Source organism: Dichotomopilus funicola, assembly GCF_033296635.1.
Source record: "Dichotomopilus funicola strain CBS 141.50 unplaced genomic scaffold C8A04scaffold_2, whole genome shotgun sequence".
NCBI classification, from domain to species: domain Eukaryota; kingdom Fungi; phylum Ascomycota; class Sordariomycetes; order Sordariales; family Chaetomiaceae; genus Dichotomopilus; species Dichotomopilus funicola.
In genome coordinates this window covers 565,338-583,051 of record NW_026944023.1, presented here as the reverse complement: position 1 = coordinate 583,051, position 17,714 = coordinate 565,338, and the positions used below count along the sequence as shown (strand labels likewise).

At 55.3% G+C, this 17,714-nt stretch overlaps 4 protein-coding genes across 4 annotated transcripts; 2 read left to right on the top strand and 2 right to left on the bottom strand.

Moving 5' to 3' along the window:
- Window positions 1-66: 66 nt before the first annotated feature.
- Window positions 67-7,929, top strand: C8A04DRAFT_33875 (uncharacterized protein; the record flags this gene model as incomplete). The annotated part of the gene is made up of 8 exons (XM_062782638.1): window positions 67-297; window positions 354-1,127; window positions 1,353-2,792; window positions 3,277-3,348; window positions 3,765-4,306; window positions 4,478-4,680; window positions 4,919-7,464; window positions 7,594-7,929. The coding sequence occupies 8 exons, from the start codon at window positions 67-69 to the stop codon at window positions 7,927-7,929; spliced, it is 6,144 nt and encodes a 2,047-aa protein (XP_062641125.1).
- Window positions 7,930-10,980: 3,051 nt separating this feature from the next.
- Window positions 10,981-12,252, top strand: C8A04DRAFT_24302 (uncharacterized protein; the record flags this gene model as incomplete). The annotated part of the gene is made up of 1 exon (XM_062779079.1): window positions 10,981-12,252. The coding sequence occupies one exon, from the start codon at window positions 10,981-10,983 to the stop codon at window positions 12,250-12,252; it is 1,272 nt and encodes a 423-aa protein (XP_062641124.1).
- Window positions 12,253-13,292: 1,040 nt separating this feature from the next.
- On the bottom strand, window positions 13,293-14,293 carry C8A04DRAFT_24301 (peptidyl-prolyl cis-trans isomerase H; the record flags this gene model as incomplete). Its single annotated transcript, XM_062779078.1, has 5 exons — window positions 13,293-13,493; window positions 13,601-13,738; window positions 13,833-13,978; window positions 14,045-14,070; window positions 14,259-14,293. The coding sequence occupies 5 exons, from the start codon at window positions 14,291-14,293 to the stop codon at window positions 13,293-13,295; spliced, it is 546 nt and encodes a 181-aa protein (XP_062641123.1).
- Window positions 14,294-15,350: 1,057 nt separating this feature from the next.
- On the bottom strand, window positions 15,351-17,626 carry C8A04DRAFT_24300 (uncharacterized protein; the record flags this gene model as incomplete). The annotated part of the gene is made up of 3 exons (XM_062779077.1): window positions 15,351-15,438; window positions 15,494-17,386; window positions 17,448-17,626. The coding sequence occupies 3 exons, from the start codon at window positions 17,624-17,626 to the stop codon at window positions 15,351-15,353; spliced, it is 2,160 nt and encodes a 719-aa protein (XP_062641122.1).
- Between the last annotated feature and the right edge of the window lie 88 nt (window positions 17,627-17,714).

Genomic DNA, 17,714 nt, shown 5'->3' with positions numbered 1-17,714 from the left:
GACCACGCGGTAGAGTTGCCCCCCCGACACTGCCTGTGGCAGAAAGGAAGCGACAAATCAGGAACCATGGAGTCATCTAGGATTTTCGTCAAGAACCTACCGCCTGCCATTTCTGAGGCCGAGTTCCGCAAACACTTCTCGGCCCATGGCCGCGAGATTACGGATGTGAAGCTCATCCCCAACCGCCGCATTGGTTTTGTTGGTTACAAGTCGCACCAAGATGCTGCAGCCGCCGTCAAGTACTTCCACAAGTCCTTTATTCGCATGTCTAGGATCGCCGTTGATCTGGCCAAGCCAGTAAGCAAAAAGTCCTGTGCTAAAGTCAATGGGCCGGTGCTAACCTTGGGTGAAAGATTGCAGACTCAAATCCAAAGCTCCAAACTGTGAAGAATGCTCCACGTCAAGCAGAGGCTGCGTTGGCACACCGTGCATCCGGACCACTTGGGGATGAGCGGGCGCAGGGCGATGACGCTAGGAAGAGAAAGCGAGACGAGGTGGATGAGGCGGACCCCAAATTGCAGGAGTACCTCGAAGTTATGGGTCATCCCACCAAAAAGCTCCGAGACCACAGTACACCCAACGGCGATCCACAGCCAGAGTCAACACCTGCGCCCCCCCCTGCTGTCCTAGAAGCTGGGGAAAGTGATGATGAGTACGAGGACATTCCTGCGCGGTATCCCAAACAGTTGGCCAAGGACGGTCAAGCCCAGGTTATTGCCATACCCCCCCTTGTGCGAGATGATGAAGGCCCCGCGTCCATGCCGGCAGACGAACCCGCTCGGAACGTTCCGCAAGTATCGGCCGATGCCACAGACGACGACTGGCTCAGATCAAGAACAAGTCGTTTGCTCGACCTCATGGACCCCGATGACCCGGGGTTTGCCGCACGGGTATCTCCACCGGGAGCCAATGCCGCAATTGTACCCGACCCGCAAGCGCGAGCAAACGGAAGCCCCAAGCCCGATGCCGATGAGGCAAAAGACGGCACCCCTACGACAGCTCGGAACACCGGAGACGATGTGAAGCTAGTCGAGAAGACATCGAGGCTGTTCCTGCGAAATCTGAGTTACAATGTCACAGAGAATGACGTCAGAGAGTACTTTGGCCAGTTTGGAGACCTTGCAGAGGTAAGCAGTAGCCAATATTCCCCTTTTTCTTCCACTCCGCACTCGCGCAGCGGCCGTCCAAATGATGAATCCCATGATAGGGACAGCTTATGCCAAAGGCATTTGATGAGACCTGGGCTCGGTATTTTAGTAGATGCTTCGAGATTCTGACAATACGGCCGACTGTTGGCGTGATTTCTTCTCTTCTCCGTATGATGCTAGGGCTTTGCGTTAACAAGGCGACAGGTACATGTACCGTTGGACAACCGCGGCCAAGGCAAAGGTTTTGCTATGGTCAGGTATGAACAACCCACCGCCGCAGTGGCCGCATTCCAAAAGGACGGCTCAGTCTTACAGGGTCGAATCATCCACATTCTCCCAGCCTCCGCCAAGAGAGAGAATAAGCTTGATGAATTCACAATCTCGAAACTGCCTCTGAAAAAGCAGCAGTTACTTAAGAAAAAGGCCGAGGCTGCATCGAACACCTTCAACTGGAATTCGTTGTTCATGAGCCAGGATGCTGTCAACACGGCTATGGCTGAACGTCTCGGCGTCTCGAAACACGAGCTATTGGATCCGACAGATGCATCGGCTGCCGTCAAGCAGGCAATTGCCGAAACCACTGTGATTCATGAAGCCAAGACGTACTTCACGTCACACGGGGTGAACATCGATGCGTTCAAGTCCCAACAACGAGGTGATACATCAATACTAGTGAAGAATATCCGAAGTGCCTCCATGGAAGAACTGAGGACTCTATTCGAAGAACACGGCGCTGTATTGAGAGTTTTGATGCCGCCAAGTGGTACCATCGCCATCGTCCAGTTCGCACAACCGGCCGCTTGCCGGGCCGCGTTTGTCAAGAAGGCCTACTCACGGTTTAAAGAGTCGGTCCTGTACCTTGAAAAGGGCCCGAAAGGGCTATTCGTAGACCATACAGGGCCAGCATCTACAGATACCGCTGTGGGAGTCCAGAAGGCATCGGTTTCCGAGTTGCTGGAACGCGATGACGCCGATGATCAGCTGGAGACAGCGTCGCTATTTGTCCGTAATCTCAACTTCTCAACCACCAGCGAGGGATTGACCAACGCCTTCAAGGACCTGGAGGGGTTTGTGAGCGCAAAGGTCAAAACCAAGACCGACCCGAAAAAGCCTGGCCAAGTGCTCAGCATGGGTTTCGGGTTTTGCGCGTTCAGGACCAAGGAGCAAGCCCAGGCGGCTCTCAAGGTCATGGACGGCCATGTCCTTGACGCCCACAAGCTATTGGTCAAGGCATCACATCGGGGCCACGATGCTGCAGAGGAGCGCAAACGCGAAGACCTCGCCAAAAAGGCAGCGGCGCAGCGGACGAAGATTGTCATCAAGAACCTCCCATTCGAGGCGTCCAAGAAGGATGTCCGAACGCTTTTCAGCGCATATGGGAAATTGGTGGCACTTCGGGTGCCGAAGAAGTTCAATCACACGTCGCGCGGTTTTGCGTTTGCCGAGTTTGCGACTTCGAAAGAGGCGCTCAATGCTCTCACATCCCTCAAAGACACACATCTCTTGGGGCGGCGGCTGGTGATTGACTTTGCAGCAGCGGATGAGGTTGACCCAGAAGAACAGATCAAGGCGATGGAGAAGAAGATTAGGGGCCAGGTGAACAAGGTCACATTGCAAGAGCTGACGGGAGAAGGGAGGAAGAGGGTCAACATTGGGGATAACGATGATGATGAACCATGACAACACGGAAGAATTCAACCTTCCGTGGTTCCGGACCAAACAGAAGCAGAAACAAAACAATATACCCCCAAAAGTGAACCAACTCAGTTGGCGGCTAGATCTCGAGAAACCTACGGATACAGAAGTGCTTGCCATGCTGCCAGGGAGCATTTCGCCCCCCCACCCCGAAGCCCCCCCTTCATCCCTTACCCCCTTGCGGCTTTACGGGCGCTCTGCATCTGCAGAAACCCCACCGCGGCAGCTCAAAGATTGTTTGGACAACTTCACACACACATCTTTCCCATTGCGGCCGACGCAGGGACTGGTCGGCCGCACCTTGTTCGTCCCGGGATGGCCGTCCACATCCGAAAATAGCCAGCGGTCCCGAGACGCTTCGCGCCAACCGAGTTAGTTCCCGTAACCCTTTTGCGGGAGCCGCCTCCACGGGTTGGATGCCCTTACGTTCCAGTGGAGAGGGAGAGAAAGTCGACTTCGTCCAGGATGGTTGGTCCCGACAGCCCCCATTTGGCCCCCGGACTGCGTGTGCTTGGGCGGGTGTGTCCCTCTCTTTCTCTCTCTCTCTGGGTGTGTGTGTGTGCAAGCCAGAGAGATAATGTGGGTATGTGTGTGTCTGTGTGTGAGCGCGTGGTGCTGACTATTCACTACAATGGCATCCCTATACTACCAAGTTATTTACACTTAATCCCAGTTTCGTGCGGTTTCGAGGGACGTTCCTGATTAAAACCCGTGGTGTCCCCCGCCCACCATTAGGAAGCTTAGCTGTCTTGTATCTCAGCATATTCCACTGTTTCTTCTTTTTACCTAGCCGAAGTTCTGTGAGTGGACCATTCCTTTCGGGCATTCCTTGCCAACTCGAGAGCTTCATCCAACACTCCTCTCGTGGCCCGGCCCTTCCCGCCTTCTCGATCGCCATCACGGCGTTGCAACCCATTCTAGGCCATGGGCCTCGCAGTCCGAACTCCCTTCCTCCCGACCCAGTGCAGCCCGCCCTCGTCAGATCATGATTCTGAGATTCGTGGTGTAGCATCGGCTTCGAGACACCAACAACAACCCCTTCAGGAATCCACAGGCGTCCTTTCGTACCCTCCTCCTCCTCCTCCTCCTCCTCCTCATCACATGGCTTGGTACGCACAGAGCCTAGAGGCTCTCCCGCCCACGCCGTCCTCGATCCCGCCCGGCACGCCATCCGTCATGCGGACACCACCCTCCCTTGGACCAGACTACGGCAGCGGAAGGGCAGCAGCAGCAGCAGCAGCAGCAGTGGCCAAAGCAGCCCGCCCTCGGCACGAGCGCCGTCACGCGCACACCCACAAGCACGCACACACGCACAGCGGACGGCATCCGCAGGCGGCGGCGGCGGCGTCTAACCCGCTCATGCCCTTGCTCAGCCAAGCCTTCCAGAACTATCGGAAGAAGCAGGCAGACAAACCGGATCAGAAGTGGCCGGACGCGTTGGAGGGGCATTTCCTGGATGGCAAGTACCGACCTACCTAGTGTTTTTTTTCTCCTCTCGCGCGTGGGCAAACAAAGCCCGGGCATAGCCCTTGGGAATACCCTTGGAAGTACCCTTTTACACAGACTTTTTGTGTGGCTGACTTCTGAGTGGTTCTCTCTTTAGCCCTCCTGCTCATCCCCCAGATGGGGCGCAGTAAATACACAATGAAGCGACATCCAAACCCATTCGGCCGGAACCAGCTGATCGGGGAGTACCTTTGGATTGCGTCTTGTCTCGACCTGGGCCCCGGAGCGAGTCCCGACCCGCAGCTGCTGAAGATCAAAGAAGCCGGGGGGCGGAAGATGGTGTCAAGCCACATCCAGGTTCTCAAGAACTTCTTCTCGGCACATCGATGCTGTAAGTGTGTTTTAACTATGTCGGTGTGTATGTGTGTGCCGGTAACCCCGCCTCTCCCTTTTCTCCGCGATTTTTCTTTCCCGATTTCCCTTTTTTGACCCCCTGGCTTCTTCCCCCTCTTCCTCCCCCGGCCGAAGTGGTGGCGGTGGTAAATGGCGTTTGCTTGCATCTTGCATCTTGCAGGGCTGGGTGTGGTAACCAACAAACGCTGACAAACAAAACCTCCCTTGCCTTGCAGTCCACTTCCTCTTTGGCCAACGGCGGCGCGACAAGGAGGCGGACCACATGGAGAAAGGGTTGCTCAAGAACAACACTATCTTGATTGCCTTGTCCGAAAACCGCCTTCCGGATGAGCGACCCAATTACGAATATTTTGCGCAAATTCTGGCGTTGAACGAGCAGGTGCAGTTCCGACCGAGGCGCTGCTGGATCTTTGTTTCGCACCAGGATGTATCGGTCCGAGACGATGGGTCGGGCCAGTTGGGCCAGTTGGGCAGCAGCAGCGAGCTCAGTGCGGCCGAGTATCCGCACCTCGCGCGCAACCTCCAGCGCGAGACCTGGACCAAGGAGGAGCAGCAGCTGTTCCAGGGCGCGCTGCTCCACGAGTTCACCAAGGAGATCCACCAGGTCGAGTCGAGCAGTGTGTCAGAGCTAAGCAGGGAATGGGAGTTGACCTTCCCCGGCTTGCACAAGCGACTGGAAAGCATCACGTCCTTGACGACAGACGCGACCTGCGACATCTTGCATTTCCACTCCACCCTCGAGCTCAGGGAGAGGCCCAACTTCCCTGCCGAGTCGAGCCTCAGCTCCTGGGTCGAGATCAACATCGAACAGCTTGCCCTGGTAACCCACCGGTGGAGGATCGAGACACGACTCGTGAGGCCTGCCGAGCTCAGCTGCTCCACAGAAAATAACCACCCTCGAGGAGGAGGGGTTGCGTCGTCCCAAGATACTATATGTGAGCGTCATAACGAGTTTACTATTAACTACCGCCACCAGTCGGGGTGTGACGGCCCCCTCGGCGATACCACTCAGGGGCCATGCGAGTGTCTCGTTCAGAGAAGACGTCGTGACGGGGTTTCGCTCCCTTTCCCTCTCCCCTTTCCTACCACTGCTTGGGCGGAAACGCTCACCAGCTGTGCCGAGTACCCAGCCCATCCGTTGAGCAGCGGCCAAAGGTTTGGCAGAGAACGCGGGGGTCTCGGTGGTGTTGGAGGTGAAAGTGAGGGTACGGATGGGGGGGTAAGACCCCGTCGTCGTGGTAGACAGAGCACGACACAGATGGACCTGGTCCCGGGGATCGCCATGATGCAGGAGGTGTTCTCCTGTCCGCCTGCTGCAAGGCACGCTGAGGGAGATGACGAGGGAGATGGCGAGGCGTCGGATCAGTGGACACGGCGGGCCGTGATTCTCTGGACATTCGAGACAATCCACACTATTGACAAAACCAAGAACAGGGACAAGGGAGAACTGGTGACAGCCCCGAGTGGGAAGACCAACTGGCGCTTCTTGACCATTATCGACCCGGCTAGCGAGCATCATCAGAAGCACGCCGTTGTCAGTGGCCGCAAGGCTTCTTCCATTTCTTCTTTTTCCTCTACTGCTTCTTCTGCTTCTACTACTACTACTATTACTACTACATCCTCTTCTTCCTCGACGGACGGCTATCGCGGCATCTTGGACGGTCTTTCCAACACCTCGCGACCCTCCTCCCGTACTGCCGGGTATTACTCGCCCAGCCCTGGCTACCCGCAGCCGAGCACAAACACAAGCGATGGATTTCCGCCACCGTGGGAAAACACCAGCAGCGGGTTCGGCTCTCTCTCCAGCACAGCAGCGCAAGCGTACGAGGCGCATTTCCTAGCCCAAGCAGGCGATGACCACCACACCCACTCTGCGCCCGCCAGTCATGCCGGTGGTGATGGTGGCCAGGCTGGAGAATACGGCTTGCTAGGCAGTTTCAGCAGCCACCACGACGACCTAGCGACTCCGCCTTCGAGCGCCTTACTCGCCAGCCCCTTTCCCCAGTCCTTCGACACAACCTCAGCCAGCTCGGATATGCTACCGGACTACATCGCGCCGCGCACTGCGGCGACGACGGCCACCATGGCCCTTAGCTCGCACGCGCTCGCCAATGCATTGTCACCAGCAGCAGGGCCTTTTCTCTCAACTCTGGGAGCTGCAGCATACGGCGGCGGTCCGCAAGGCGAAGCTCATAACGGCTGGGATAATCAAAGTCTCGCTAGCAGCCTGGACTCCGCCACAGCCGCCGCCGCCACGTCTTGGTCATCGGGGTATCCAAACGTCAGCATCAATGTCAATGTCAATTCGGCTCATCATGCACACAACGCTACGCTAAGTTGGCCTGGCCCTCAGCATCAGCAGCAACAACAACAGCAACAACAACAGCAGCAGCAGCAACACTACTCCCACACCGTCTCCCCACGCCGCAGCCATAGACGTCATGGCAGCAGCCCGCACCTTCACAGCCGACAACAGCAGCAGCAGCAGCAGAAACCGCACCCAACAGGGCTGGTCCATCATCCCCACCGACGTCCATGGGACACGACCGTCAACACCATTCATGATGACCCTTGGGCAACAACAACAACAAAGCCACCACCACCCGCAGAGAGTACACCCCCATACTACCACTATCGCCGTCAGCAACAACAGCATCAGCAGCATCACCACCAACACCAACAACACCAACCCCAAACCTGGCCCAACACCATCATCCCCGCCTCTTTATCAACCACGCCAGGCAGCAGCAGCGTATCACACGTCTCACAAGACTGGGAAGAGATGATGGCTCAGAGGCAGCAGCAACACCTGTCACGGCCGTCATCGTCTGTATCGTCTCCATCTTCGTCACAGCGCCAGCATCAGCACCAGCACCAACACCAGCACCAGCACCAACACCAGCACCAACACCAGCACCGGGTATCAACCCACGTGCAAGGGGGCTTTCCGGGTACCGCAGCGGCAACGATGGTAGTGGGACATGGGCATGGGCATGGGCATGGGCTTAGATCTGGGCACAGGTACTCCTCCTCCTCATCATCCTTATCCATGTCGCAGGGGATGTCCGCGGCAGGGGTAAAACGGGGGCGGTCGGGGATGCCTGTGTTGGGGGGGGATGATGAGTTGAGGGGGGGTGGGGGACAGGAGGAAGGGGGTAATGGGGAAGAGGAGGAGGAAGAGGGGGTTGATGGGGAGGGGCATCGACGACAGCGGTCGAGGAGTTGAGGAGGTTAATTAAATCTGGTGTAAAGGTGTGCGCACATGTTGGAATGCATCTCTTTTTGGGGGTAATTGGACTAATTATTTGGTTTTGATTTTCTTTCCCTGCTTTCTTCCGGTTGCGCATGAGTCCTGGTTTATGTTTACAATACGTACCGAAGTGGGAGAGTATCGGGTCCGGAAGATGGTCGGGTAGCAGCAGCGCTTAACGAGAAGACGACGGAGGTTTCTACCCGCCAATGCTCTGGGGGTCAACTGCGTTTCTGTGGGTCGACTAGCTTAAACGCCCACCCCATGTCCTTCATTTATTCCAATTGCACTACACGAAACATCTTGATTACCTTATACGAATAGCAATCAGCGGCCAGGTATTCGTTCGTAACCGCCAATTATCAATAATCCCAGTCCTAACGGCCCAACACTCGTCGCCCCCAGCATCATCACATTTTAGACAACCGGCCGACCTCCCTGACTCATCAGCGGTGTTACTTACCACCTGCGTAAACTTTGTGTGCCGAAAGCCCGATAAATTACTAATAGATGGCGGCCTCCGAAAACATAGAGCCCCCAAGTACGGAAATGAGGTTGGCAAGCCTGCCTGCCTGACCAGTCCGGTGGTGGGTTGGCCCCGGCCACCATCACCACCTCACTGTCAAAGGATGAAACGACTGCTTTGGGATCCTAGGCCGGAAAAACAAACCGCCGTGGCGCAAACAACGTGGCTTTGTTTGGGGTTTGGCCCTGGGGGCGGGGTGGGTGTGTGTTTGTTGAGGCCTGATGATGACGAAATACCGACAACAGACGGTGTTTATAGATCGGACTTGGGAAGGTCCAGGAAGCCGAGGGTGGGACATGATGGTGTGGACGTGGGGGCGATACTGTGTCAACTGTATGTACGGTATCTCACTTACCGTGGGTTCGAATCGTTTGCGGTACGAGTGTTGGTGATGGAGATTTGGAAAGAGAACACAAACTTTCGGTTTATTTTCTCCATTCTCCGTTCGTAAATTCTTAGAGGGTTCGTGGCTTATCAAATATTTCGCCCATTGCCAAGGAGGTTCGGAGGACGACAGTTCGGATGCATGACAGATGGGAGAGATAACTTGACAGGGGTCCATTGAGCGGGGTCGGGATGAGACAAGCAGCCGCGATCCCTGCACCAATCATTTTGTGCTGCGAAAATACCCGCAGGTAAAACAACCAAACGTTCGTCGCATCATTCGCGGTTGGCGCCGCGCGCTTGCCTCAGATGCCCATGCATGTCTCTCTTTCCTTCCTTCAAATCCCGTATCTGCAGAATCATTCAAGACCCGAGGATTTGGAAAGAGCCCCAGTGAAGTGAATCAGGCTTTTCTAGGGTCTCGATTTTCAGACCATCGATAACTAGCCATTAACCGGCCGGTTCTTTTCCTTTGGCTCGATTCATTTGACCCCGCCCGACCTCTTCTTGCACCATTACCGAGCGAAGCGCGACCCGTTTCGAAACAAATTCGGCTTCTCGGGCACTCGGCAAGCGTTCCTCATAGTTAAACCGGAAGCGCGCTCATTTCGTCTATGTTCCCGGACCCGACCAGCAGAGGGCCGGGCTGGCAACAGCCGGCGACGAGCCATGAGACAGGCCAGCCCGTTTCTCCTGAGGTCGCAATGAGGTGCGATCGCAGCGAATCGCCCGCGGTTTGGGCCCTGGCAATGCAACCCAGTGGGTCGAGACCCCCTGGTACGCCAGGCACAACTCGCCAATCTGAGCTGCACAGAAAGCAGCACGATTGGACGAGAAGCGCCGGCTTCTGATGCTTGGCTCAAGACTGCGACGCTGATTGACACAAAGTCACTTCACACCAAGATTTGATGCGATGGTGACCTACACGCTAGCAAGTCTAAAACAAAAGACCTATTTCCACCCGTCTTCAACATCCTCCCACAACCACCCGCTTCGTCAACGGAACACCCGCAGACAACCCGCGTGTCCACCATGCTGGTTCGGCCCAGGGTGCTACGCTGGAAGGTATTGGAAAGCGCCTGCTACGTTCCGGCTGTAACCCCGGATCGGGTTCGAGTCTAGACATGGAGTGTGAACATACTAGTAAAGCGGCGGCCAGTCGCCCGGTGTCCCCAGACCCTCTCCAAACCCCCTCCAGACCATGGCCTTCGCCCGGTGCGTGGCCGATCCTGCGAGTCCTCTTTTGCTTTCGTCCGCTCTTGTACATTCTTGTCTGTTCCCTTCACCTCATCAGATGAGTTGATCGTCCTCTTCCCGTGACCGCCCCGCGACCCGGCATTGTGGGAAACAGATCGTGTGGTCCGGACCGGTCTCCAAAGTTTCAGTCCTCCACGTCCTATTCTCGCGGCCGGCTCCTCTTGGAATCTATCCCGTCCCGGGCCTTGTACGCGGTATCCTTTGAGTGAATATCTACCGCTGTCGCCGCCGTCTTGGCGACTTGATCTTCTTCCAGACAGACTCCCATCTCCATTCCGTTTCTCCCACCTACCTCAGTCAGGAACGCCAGTTTCTTCAGTCTCGCGAGAAACGGACGCCCCAGGCACCAAACGTCTGCAAGGCAACAACAACCACCGGCATTTCAAGTACGCTGGCAACATTTGTTGTGTTTTACGAACCGGGTTGCTGTCCTTGACCCGGTCCTTCCTTGTTCACCGAGGCAACCTGTTCATCAACAACAACGCTTTGTTTGGCCGCCTTTTGTTCTTGACCCGCCATTCACAACACAACACTTCGAACAATACCGCAAGAACAAGTCACCCCTCGACTCGTATCGATTCAACACACCCTCGTTGTCCCGCTCGGTATTGTTCGTGCAGGCACCAACAATATCAACGCCGGCCGCCCTCCCTCGGCGGCTTTCTTCCTTCTCTGAGAAATCGTTCTCATTCCCGCACGAATTTTTCTACAGATCAACAAACCACGAAACAACAATAACAAAACCGATAACCTACAAAACACTCCCCCCTTCTGACACAGCAGGACTACCGACTTCGTCAAGTTCAACCTCAGCTCTCTTCATCACAAAATCCCGACCCAAACAGTCAACAACAACCACCATGAAAGTATTCCCCGACCGAACTGTTGCGGGGTGGCTATTGGCCGCCCTCGCCGGAACAGCAATCGCCCATTCGTGGCCCGAGTCCACCGTCCGTCTAGCGCCCGATGGCAAAGAGGTTGGGAAGCCCGGCACGGAGAGGAACCACCCCTCGGACAGTTACATACTTCCACCCAACGGCCAGGCCCTCTCTCCCAACGACAAGATTGTGAGGGACCCTCAGGCCAAGCTCACAGACGCAAGCTACACCACTGAGAACCCGATGCTCTCAGTCGCTCCCGGCGATTTTGTCGCAATCAAGTACCGCGAAAACGGCCATGTCAGCCGGCCCGATAAGACCGACCCGGGGCGCCCCATTAACCGCGGTACCGTTTACCTCTACGGAACCACCGAAAACGACCTCTCCAACGTGAATCTCATGGATGTTCACCTCAAGTGGACTTCCGACGGGAAGGGCGGGAACGGAAAGGGGAAGCTGCTCGCGACCAGGAACTACGATGATGGCCAATGCCACGAGGCTCCCCCCAGCGACGGCGACTTGGAAGGTATTGTCGCCTACCGCACCAAGAAATTCAGCACGCCTCAAATTCTCCTCTGCCAAAACGACGTCATGATCCCTCAGGATGCCCCCGTCGGCAAGGTCTACACCGTCATCTGGGTCTGGGACTGGCCCCTGATGAAGGAAGTCGGCGTGGCAGTGCCCCCCGCTGATTACAAGTCCGACGCAGTCGCCAGCGTCCAGCTTTACACCGGTGTCGTAGACTACAAAATCGTCGACCCCTGCGACGAGAGCCTCGGCGACACCAAGGGCCCAACCTGCAAAACCTCCAAGGTCGAAACCAACGCCAACTTCGCCGTCGACGCCCCCGCCGAGTCCCGCGGCATCGCCTCCCAGATGGCCGAGCCTTTCCTCGTCAAGGTTCCCCAGGCCGGCTTTGGCGTCGCCGCCGCGACCGCCGACACCAAGCACATCCCCTTCGCCAACCTCATCGGCCAGAAAAACCTGCAGTTCCCCCTGGCGCAGTCCATCCTCGATGCCCAGAACTTCCCGGGCGGCGGCAAGATCCCCATGCCGACGCCTGGGCCGGGCGGGGCCGGTGGCAATGCCTCGGCTGGTGATGATAGCGGCGATGTGGTGGTCACGGTGACTTCAACGATTCCTGAGGGTATGACGACTATGACCGTCACCCGCGGTGCGGCTGAGGCTACCAAGACTGCCCCGCCGAAGCTGGTTAGGGCGCTTCGTGCTAGGCGCCATGTGCATCAATTCTAAAGAAGTGATGTTTTCAAGTTTGTGGTTTGGGTGGGTGGGCTATTGTGAGTAAGTTTACATACACTATGTGTCAGATTGTCAGTTCACCACTCGCTAACACCGGTTCCTTTTCTAGTGCCGACGGATCGTGATTACAACGATCAATGTACGAAATAGATGACGATGATGATGACAATGACAACGTTTACATTCATTCTCTGGTTGGAAGTGTGGTCTAGGGCTGGCTGGTCTGGTGCATGGGACGGCGGCATGCTTTTTTGCTTTTTAACGGGCACGGTGTTGGGCTGGTAGATGGGGTTTCCAAGGTATACGGCGGCGATACCCAAATTCCTCCTTCGTTTTTTCTTTCTTCACTCGCTCTTGTTCAACTCCTGTTTTTCCTCTTTCTTCCAATTTGTTGCTCTTCTTCTTTTTCCAAGTTCGTTTTTGCCCTTTTGATATTCTGTTTGAGTGGATCTGGTAATCCGCCCTTTTCTGTGACCCTGCTGGCATACAACTTGGTTGTCAACGTCCTTGTCCCTGCTTGTCAAGGCAGTGGGACGCTGACGGCGGGGTTGTTACTCAGGGTCGACGCCTCTTGTAATATATTGCCATAGACTTTTAGACGGATGAGCAATGATCACGTTTTGTGCCTAGAAAATGGATAAGGGAACGAACGGGACCACGTAGAAAGCCGGCCTCGGTCCATAAAACGCCGTGCTAGATAAACCACGCAGATCCCGAACGAGCAAGTATCCGCGATCCAGCTTGCCAGCCCGCCTTGGTGATGCACCATGCACGTGGGACAAACATTCCATTCGAGCGGCAAATCTGCGGGCCCCCTTCCGGTGTAATCTCACGTCCATCGCTTGATTAAGGTTTCCCTCCCGGGTTGTCCGAGCGAGCCCACCGTGTGATGTACCGTGTCCATCAGTTCCTCAGCTAGTTCCCCGAATACCCGACGACCCGGTCACCTCAGCCAGCCACCTTCACTCTTAACCCGGTCGGCTGTCTCCCGTGACACGCCGCAGAAAGGCCACGTTCCTTGCCACCTTGCCTCCCTACATCTCCCCGCACTCGGCAACGACCACATCTAGGTTCGGCACATCCCTGCCGCGGTAACCCGTCTTGGTGTTCTCCATCTTCTTGACGATGTCCATGCCGTCCACCACCTTGCCAAAGACGACGTGCTTGCCGTCTAGGAAGGGGGTGGGAACGGTCGTGATGAAGAACTGGGAGCCGTTGGTGTTGGGACCGGCGTTCTGAGAGGGTGAGAGCGCAGGGTTGAGGTTAGTTTGAGGGCTCTCAGGTTCATAAATTTAACAAAAAAAAAGAGAATGGGAGGGAATGGGGAGCAGATCAGTCTCACAGCCATGGAAAGCAGCCCCGGCTGGTCGTGCTTTAGGGTGAAGTTCTCGTCGGCAAACTTTGTGGTTTTATAGATGCAGGTCGAGCCAGTGCCGTCGCCGTTAAGGAAGTCACCACCTTGGCACATGAAGCTCGGAATCTAGAAAGTCGGTTAGTCGATGTTGCCAGCGCTGACCTTTAGTCTAACGATTGATAATACGTAGCCAGGATCGAATCCAGGCGAGCTGACGTACGATGCGGTGGAACTTGGAGCCCTTGTATCCTTGGGGTTGTCCAAGGGCATTCGTGGTCTCGCCGGTGCAGAATTGACGGAAGTTTTCGGCCGTCTTGGGCACTACATCGTTGAAGAGCTCAAAAGTGATGCGCCCGAGGGGTTCACCTATGGGAAAAGACAGTGAGCACGTTTAACCTTTTCGTTCCGAGATCCAGGCGAATCGGTCCATACCACCAAGGGTGATGTCGAAGAAAACGCTGTTTCAAGAGGCATTCCGTTAGTTTAGAATCCCTAGGGTGCGAAGACATGGAAAAATGGAAATCTTGAAATGAACACTCGCGGGGCCTCAGACCGCCGCCTTGAACCGCATTCCCGCTGTTGACCTTCAAACCCAACAAAAGCACTAGAAATTATGAGAGCTCAGACAATTAGAGGAGATGCTTACAGCGGGTTGCCCGATTTGGGAAGTACGGTAGCCATAATCGCGGAATTCTCGGGAAGCGTTTTGTTTGTGCTGTTGTGAGTTTCCTGGTGAAATTGGAGTGGATGTTGGGGATGTTGGGGGTTGTTGGTCCTCCAAGATGACGTTGGTGTTGGCAAGGGTTCGTTTTGTTACCCCATGGGGAGATTCGCAGGTGGCAAGAGCGGCTACCAGGTGGCAAAGATGCAAACAAAGCAGCCCTGGCCAAAAATATATGATAGCTTTGAATTTTAGGTGGCTTAGTTCCGTCCGGATAAAATGGAACCTTGAAAATTATTAGTATTGTTTGTAGAATTCTCCCACTCAAAGAAGCGAGACGTCGTGATTTCGAATGTGGGAGGTTTCCGCTGTCTTGGCAAAGGATCTTGAGCTTTGAGGCAAAGTAGCCAAGTTTGAAACACCACGACAGCAAACTATAGCATTCCTAATTGATCAAACTGGAAACATTACAGGGATTTGCCTGAATAATTGACCTCAACGGACGGGCTATTTAGGTGTACAATCGTCAGCAATGTCTGGTGGAACATCTTGTGACAACAACACATTAATTGCAACAGTGCCTACCAGATAATGTTTTTGCCGATGATGACTATGGGACAAATGGTCTAAACAAGGAATACCTAATTGTTTCACAGTTAATCCTTCAAGGAGTTCCTTCCTACCTAATCTAACTGCAGAGCTAGAAGTCACACCCACTACCCCTTCCTTCTGTTAGTGCAACCAAATCTGCCGTACACAATGCGGTCCCTCGACTACCCTCTGTAACAAAAGGGATCTTTCGTTCAAAGATTTTGGGATTGTTTATCGCCAAGTACCTTAAGCCTACCTACTGGTATACACCTACAATTCAGTCTCCCTAGCGGTGCCGTCAAGAAGTCGACAGCAAATATCTTACACATCTTCCCCGGTAGTCAATGGCAAGCCCGAAAGATATTACATCCCCTCTTGGCCCGAGATGGCGTCGTTGGATATGTATTAGCACCCTAAAGAATGCAATCACTTCTTTGTCCACCTCTTAGACAAAGCACGCTACCGGTTACCCACCCCCCTGGCCCTTTATCCCTCAGCCTCAATTTCATAGCTATTCGACTTATGCTTGGGCTGGAACTTGAAGCCAGGCGGCGCCGGGCCTAAGAACATCTCGCTATACATAATTGGTTAGCTAAAGGGTTCTCATTTGGCGATACGGGAGCCTTTACCTGATCTTGAGCCAATCCTTGTAATTCTTACTCGCAAACAGCGTCTCAAGATCGTCGCGACCACGGTACGCAGGCGGTCGCTCGTTCAGGTTGGGCGGGAGGTACTCCAGCAGCCCGATCGGCACGTAGCGGTTGAAGAAGCTCAGGAACTCAAGGAGAAATCGGCGCGTGTAGTTGAGGCCTAGCTCGTCCGAGCCCCAGGCCTCCATGCCGTAGCGGACAAATTTCTCGACGTATGTCAGCCGCTCCGCGCCGGTCTTGTCGAGATACTGGCCCTTCTCAATCTCTTCGAAGATCCACGGCTTGACGAGTGCTCCTCGACCGATCATAACGCTGTCCACCTTGGCGTTGTCCACGTGGTTGAAGTAGTCGACGTGGGAGTAACAGTCACCGTTGCCAAGGAAGTACATTTTGCCTCCGTTGGGTAGTGTGCGTTCGTCTGCTTCGCGGATCGTGTCGATTAGGCTGGCGGCTGTCTCGTTGTGCTGCTTGATCAACGCCGCGCACTCCGCAATGTAGCCCCAATCGGCGGCCTTCGTGTACCGCTGCTGTCTAGTGCGGCCATGTAGAGTGACGGCTGCACAACCGGGCGCGCCGACCACGTCACGCATATCTTCACTTCCCAGAGCCAGGCGCTCGACAAGTTTATGGGCCGTGAGCCTGTCATCCCTCACGCCCATCCTAATCTTGGCCGTGACGGGCACCTCACCCGACACGGCATTCATGCCTCTGATCATCCTCTCTAACTTCGACTGCGCATCGAGGAGCGCCGAGCCCGCGCCGGATTTGTACACCATGTCCACCGGGCAGCCGCAATTGAGGTCGACGAGGCGGAGATGGGGGAGAAACCGGGTCAAAGCCTCGGTGGATTTGATGGCAACCCACGGGACATTGGCGGCAATCTGGGCCCCGAATTTGAGATCTCTAGAATTATCGTAGCCTTCCACGATGGGCCCGTCCGTGTTGAAAGCAGGTGGTGTCGTCTCGCTTTCGTGGGCCCTCATCAGCGTCCAGTCTGCCTTTTGCCCCTGCAAGAGCGGGAGGCCCAAAGCCATCTCCGAGTAGGTGGCTTGACAGCCGAGCTCTACACAAAGGCGGCGGAAGGGGAGGTTCCCCTGTGTCGTGAGCGGCGCTAGGACGGGGGTTTCTCGACCGAAATAGAGCCTCCTCTTCTCGGATGGCTTGAACGGCGGCTCCACGTATTGGGCCCTATAGTCGTTGGTTTCGTCTTTTTGTTCCTTGCCCGCATGGTAGTGTTTGGTGTACTTCTCCGTGTCCTTGGCCAGCCAGTTCAGGTATTGGTCCGATTTCTCCATAGGTATTTTCTTCTTGGATAAGTCAAATTTGACGCTGGTCGCCACCAGGTTGACCACCCCCGGCTTGACCTCGCCCGTCTCTTCTTCATCCTCGCCATCCGCCTGCGGCTGCTTGCTAGCATCCTCCATCAGAACCAACTCCAGCCGGCCATCGTCGCGCTTAATTTCTTCCATATGGCTCCGGACAAACAGACAGCGCCAGCCCGACGGACACATGCCGTACTTCTCCCATACCGGGCATTTGCCGTCAAAGGTCGTGAGATCAGCGCGACGTCCCTCCTTCAGGTACTTGCGGAGGTCGTGGAGGGCATTGCAGCGGTCCCCGCGGCGGCAAGGGCGAGGGGAGAATTCGGGGGTCCACGCGGCCGAGTTACAGAGACGCTGGGGGTCTGAGAAAGTCCCAAACTCCCGTTCTTTGTTTTGGCCCTTTTGTTTCTTCCGCCTCCCGTTACTACTTTGGCCGTTCTGTGGCGTCTCCTCGGTATCGTGAGCACCGCGTCCCTCGGCGGCATCGTCGTCAACGGGTTCGGCCTCAGCGGCGGCCTTCTCCGTCTGACCAGGTGCCAAAACTAGGTATCTAAAAGAGATTGTGAGTAATTCTAACACATGTAGAAAAACCCTCGTGATGTCGGTCTTACTCTGCCTTGATTGGGGCTACACCTTTGACTCTAGGTCTTGGCGCGGCATGAGTGGCATCTTCAGATGCATCGATTTTAATTTTCTTGGCCACTGGCTCATCAATTGAAGCACCGCCAGGGTCAACCGAGTCGCTAAGGGCTTCTGCCTGGGGTCGCTTTGTTGTTTCTTGTGAGTCCATAGTCGCTGGCTTAAAATTTTCGTCCTCAAGGTGAGAAAATTTGACGTTTGACCACTGGTTCCAAAGGTAAACGACCAAGGTAAAGTAG